The 6,000-nt window shown below is 37.8% G+C and overlaps 1 protein-coding gene across 6 annotated transcripts in view; it reads left to right on the forward strand.

The window, feature by feature from the left end:
• Positions 1-3,862, forward strand: part of Col9a1 (collagen type IX alpha 1 chain) — an 84,223-nt gene extending 80,361 nt beyond the window's left edge. For all 6 annotated transcript variants that reach the window (XM_074080412.1, XM_074080415.1, XM_074080438.1 and 3 more), the window contains one exon: positions 2,967-3,862. In XM_074080412.1, coding sequence (XP_073936513.1) covers positions 2,967-3,151 — 185 coding nt within the window. In that variant the 3' untranslated portion in view covers positions 3,152-3,862. The remainder of the gene's footprint in view (positions 1-2,966) is intronic.
• Positions 3,863-6,000: the final 2,138 nt, after the last annotated feature.

Below are 6,000 nucleotides of genomic sequence, written 5' to 3' on the forward strand. Positions count from 1 at the left end.
GGCCCACGTCCCCTTGCAGCTGTCAGCAGAAGCACACTGCTCACCTTCCAGTTAGTCCCTCCCCTCACTCCCTCTTGTCTCCCAACCCTAACCAGGAATATCAGAGGCCATTTTCATTATTCTTGTACTATAAGCTTTCTTCTAATAAAGGCACCAAGGAATTTCTTTATGACATCAGGGGTCAGCAAAGTTTCTCTATAAAGAATCATGTGTTTTGACTTTGAGTGCCAGGCGGTCTCTCTCACAGCTACTCAACTCTGCCCTAGAACTGCAAAAACAGCCACAGGCAATCTGTAAACAAATGACTGTGGCTGTGTTTTAATAAAACTATTTTTAAAAAAATAAGATTTGGCCTGTGAGCTGGGGTTTCTTCTCCCTTGATCTATATGACCACGGTCCTTCATGGGCATCATCATTTTCTCCTCCTAATCGCGATTTGATTTTGTTAGGGCAGACCTGGTATGTCTTAGTGGGGACATGCCTACTGATGAAGTACATGGAAGTCATCTTTTTTATGTAGCCAGATGTGGTCAATCTTCTAAATATTAAAAGAAACAAAACCAACTTAACCTTTAGCTGCCGTCAGTGTCAGAGGTCCTGACAGAATCTGCTTAAGGCACAGTTACAACAGCCTTACCTATAGATGCTGTAGATGGAAAAAGCTTTCTTCCACTAGAGGAAAATACATAATCTTATCTGCTTCATTACAACTTAATGTAATTGGATAAAAGCTTATGGGAGAAATTATTGAAAATAGCCTATCTCTGCTTAACTATAGCCCTGAGATGCATAAATTCAAAGATAATTGTTCTCCCTTAAAACTTAATGTTTTGCCCTCTGATATTCCTTATGTAGGTCTAATTGTAAGCACACAAGGAAGAATGAGATACTGTATGTAAACCAGGGTTTCTAACCTACCTTCTTCTCAAAATATGTGAGATACCACTGAACAAGATCAGGTCACTATAATAAGACATATAGAATAAGACCACTAAAATAAAATAGAGTGAAAACCTCTGGAAAAGAAGAAAACTAAGTAAACCTAAGCAGCATATAATTACGCATGCAGATTTGTTTTTTGGCTTTCTGGATGAATGGCTGAGTTAAAAAGTGGAGATGGAATGAGGACCTCCATACTATGTTATCTCAGCATAAACAGATTGTTTTCTCCTGATTCCTTGCCATTGCCTTTGTATCATCTTTGTCATGGGTGCCATGCCTCATGAGTGCCATGCCTCAGGCAATAAGCCCCACTGGTGAACATGACAGTGTCCTCTATTGTCCCCAAGGTGCTTGCTATAGTGGAGTTCATGGCATAGTCTTCTAAAAGAGTGTAACAAATGACATCTAAGCAATGGCAGTAGTCCCCATGTAACAGATGGTTTCAATCATGGGATTTAACTATAAGGAAGGCATTATCCCATGTTGTAGATAAAGAGACTGGGCTAGTGACTTGCTCATGTCATACTATTCATAAATGACTGAGTTAGAACTAACAAAGCCATTTGTCTCCAAAACCTGTGTTTTTAACCACTGAGCTATGAGTCTGTCTGGATGTGGTTTACCTATTAGAAATAAGCAAATATTGTGTACATATGCATTTAAATGGAAAAATGATATCTATTGAAACTGTTGCAGGAATGGGGAAAGAGGGGATGAAGGAGAATGGTGAAGGGGGTGAACTCACATGTGCATGGAAGCATCGCTAGGAACCTTTCTGTATAGCTATCTTTATCTGAAGCTAGCAAAAACACTATGTCTTTCTTTTTGCCTCTTACGTTTTCTCCTCAACAAAATTGGAAAAGAAGGCAGAAGGAAGTGAGGGGTGTGGGGGGGAGTGGGAGGGGTGGCCCAAACAATGTATACACATATGAATAAATGAATAAACAATTTAGAAAAAGAAATACAATGAACCTCCCCCCAAAAGGAGAATTGTAGATGTGCCTGTAATTCTGAAGTTGAAAATTCTGAAGCTAAAATAAAAATATCATTTGTGAATTATAGAAAAAAGAAGGCAGTGAACTCAAGTATGATATATTGTAAGAACTTTTGTAAATGCCACAATGGACAACTAACCAGTAAGTAATAAGAAAAGGAAAAAGAAATAAGGGAGAGGAGGCTGTTACTGCAACATTGTTCCAAAAGAAATAAAAAATAAAATAAAAGCCACAAATATACATATTGTGTGATTTTAAGTCTAGGAATCACATTAAATCGGTGAAAAGAATCGGGTGAAATGAAATTTAAAGTACAGATGGTCACTGACTTGAGGTGATCAGGGCTTGTCTGCTTTATGATGGTGTGACAGTGATACACGTTCAGTAGAAGCCATAATTAAATTTTGAATTTTGATCTTTTCTGGTGATGTATGGTATGATGCTCTCTCCTGAGGCTGGTCAGGGCAGTGAGATGCAGCTCCCAGCAGTTGTTTCCCAAGGGGAAAACAACTGGTACTGTCTGGTTTACTGTGGTGCGAGGCTAGGATGCTTGGTAGGCTAGGTGCGTTTTTGACCCAACAATATTTTCTAGAATTTAAGGAGTATTGATATCTTTATTTAACTCACTAGGTACAAAATGTTATTTCATCATGTAATAACCATAACAATTATGACCATATTTTATACTTTTTTCATAGTAAGTCTTCAAAATCTGGCTGGAGTTTATTCCTTCAGTTCTTCAGATTGGCCTTGTCACACTTAGGCACGTACGGTTAGAGGCTACCATGGTGACAGTGCGGCTCTGCTGATGGAAGTGTGGGTTACATAGAGGTTTCCTTCAGCATCTAGTTTCTATGAAACCCAAGTCCAAAAAAGGAATTTCTTCCCCTTCTTCTTCATCATCATCCATCTTCCAGAAGCATTTATTCAGCCCCTTACCTCACACTGTGAGGGTCTAGTGCCTTCTGCTAGTTTGTATACAGGCATGAGAATTTTCCTGTTCACATGTGCAATCTTTGTGTATTTCAGGAGACCCAGGCCCTGCCAGCTACGGGAGAAATGGCCGGGATGGCGAGCGAGGCCCCCCAGGGGTGGCAGGAATTCCTGGCGTGCCTGGACCCCCAGGACCTCCTGGCCCCCCAGGTTTCTGCGAGCCAGCCTCCTGTACCCTGCAGGCTGGTCAGCGAGCGTTTAGCAAAGGGCCAGACCAGTGAAGGGTTAGTGCCGCTTGACTGTCGACGTTAACCACACCTGGTGAAGAAGCTTGGAGGAGAAACACCACCCAAAGCTGGGACCAAGACGATAATATATTACCTTCAACATGATGACAGAAGTTGTACTTGACAATCACGTTTAGAATAATGGTGCTATTCAGTAAGTCCTTTTCCCTTTCCCATAGAGGGAAGACAAGGGAGTCAACTGAAAAAAACTTTTTAAGTCTCTTTAAGTAAATTTATAATCCTCTTCCCAGGACCTTGAATTTTGAGTGCTATACATATAAGATATATTGTGAGCCACTGTGCCAATAAACAAAAACAACTGTTTGGCTTACCTCAGTTGAGTAGTTTTTTTCATTTTTAAGTTAGATGTTGTTCTCAGATTATTGATTCAGCTACGTAGATATCACAGGCTAGTTGTGAAGAAACCCCACTACATTCAATAAAATTGGTGCTTTAAATCTCATCACTGTGCCCTCTTGGGATTGGCATGAAAAGGTTGTGTCACAGGGAATAAGTTCCTTACATTGTATGTTGGTTGTCATCTCAGTCTGAATTTTTGTTGACTTGCATGTTCTGTACCTAAAATAGCGGTATTTTGAACTCGTCTATATTAAGGCAAAGAAGCAATTATGATACCCTGACACTCATAAGTTTTACTGATGAGATTACCTATTTTAAAGGTTTGAGGTAACATCTCTAGTTGTACCAAAGAAGAAATAAATATGATTTCTTAATCTCTTGCATGTTTTCTTATAAACAGTCATGTTCAACAAAATCATTGATTAGATACATTGAAAAATTTAAATTACCTGCATTTCTATAAGTGTGTGTTTATAATAACAGTGATTTATTCTAACCAGAGTAATTTAAAAAGCTCAAAATGTAGAGCTGTATGAACTTTTTCAAAATTGTAATGAAAACTATGAACACAGCCACTAGAAAAATCCAGGTGCAAATGAGTATACATATATTTAGATAGTATTTCAGAGAATTCATGGACTCTTTTAAGTTTAGTCTCACTTCGCCTAGGATAAAAATCACTGCCCTCATTTCACTGGCTTCTTAGCCACTCCGTAGAACTTCACTACTTATCTTACACCATTTCTCCTAAATTCTACAAAGCAGTCTAGCTAAAGTGCTATATTATTTTTTATTGGTACATAATATTTGTACACATTTAGGTGGTACTTTATGGCAATTCAGAACATGGATCCAATGTGTAATAATCAAATCAGGATAATAAGTATTTCCATCTTATCAATCAATATCTCTGTATGTTGGGAAATCTTGACTCTTATGGTCATTTTGAAATATAGGTTATTTAACCAATAATTACCATCCTGTGCTAAAGAAGAACCAGCACTAATTTCTCTGTTCTGTGCTTTGGTGCTCCTTGAGTCTCTTTCTGTCCCCTCCCCCTCTGCCTTTTCTAGACTCTAGTAACCATTATTCCATTCTGTTCTACAAATGACTGAGGACATGTGGTAGTCATCGTCCTGTGTTTGGCTCATTCCACTTAACATAATGATTTCATGTTCCATTTTGCTGTAAACAACAGTAGGATTTAATGCTTTTTTATGTTTGAAGAGTATTCCATTGTGTAAATATACCACATTTTCTTTTTTCATTCATCCACTGAAAGATATTTAGGTTGCTTCCATACTTTGGCTATTGAGGATAGTGTTGCAATAAGCATGGAAGTACAAGTATCTTTTTAGCATAATGATTCATCTCCTTTGGATATGTACCCAGTTGTAGAATTGCTAGATTTTATGGTAGTTCTGTTTTTAGTTTTTTAAAAGAAATCTCCATGTTGTTTTTGATAGTGATAATTTATACCAACAGTGTATAACAGTTCTCTTTTCTCTGCATCCTTGCTGGGATTTGATATTTTTTGTCTTTGTGTGTGTGTGGGGGGGGGGGGTAAAGCAGGAGACTTTATTGACATAAGAAAGTAGCAAAGAGTAGAGCTCCCAGAGCTGGGAGGCGTCCCAATAGAGGGTGTCTTTTTGATCATAGCCATTCTAACTAGGATCAGACCATCTTATGTTTTTGATTTACACTTTTTTGAAGATTAGTAAAATTGAGAATTTTTTTCATGTACTTGTTGTATGTGTTTGGTTCTTTAGCCCATTTTTAAATTTGATTCTTTTTTGGTGTCTTCAGCATTTTGAATTCCTTATATATTCTGGATTTCATTCCCTATTGGAAGAATAGTTTGCACATGTTTTCTTCCATTCTGTAGGTTGTCTCTGAATTCTATTATTTCCTTTGATGTGCAGATACTTCTAAGTTTGATATAATTCCATGAATCTATTTTTACTTTTGTTGCCTAAGTCTATGGAGTCCTTTTTTTGTTGTTGTTGTTGTTTTTTTTAAACTATCTACACCCATGTCTTGAAGTGTTTCCCCTATGTTTTATTTTACTAACTTCATAGTTTCAGTTTTAAGATTTAGGTCTTTGATCAGTTTCAGGTTGATTCCTATATACACTTCTGCATATATGTATCAGTTTTATAAGCACCATTTTTGAAGACTGTCTTTTCTCCACTGTATATTTGTTGCACCCTTGTCAAATATCAATTGGCTGTATAAATGTAGACTGATTTCTGGGTTATCTACTCTGTTTCTGTTGGAAATGTAGGCCCCAAAAGTGACCACATGGAGAGGCCAACCTCAGTACAAAGCTTCCAACATCTACCAGCCAGAAGACTGGAAGATGCAGGTCCCATCTAGAAAGAACAAAACGTTAGGATCCTGTCTTTTAGCTAACAGCAGGCAGCCTCTTTAATAAAATGCTACCTTTTTAACGAAGAAATCATTTGTAAAGTTAGAGAAGGGCA

This window comes from Castor canadensis, chromosome 1 (assembly GCF_047511655.1).
Source record: "Castor canadensis chromosome 1, mCasCan1.hap1v2, whole genome shotgun sequence".
Lineage (NCBI taxonomy): Eukaryota > Metazoa > Chordata > Mammalia > Rodentia > Castoridae > Castor > Castor canadensis.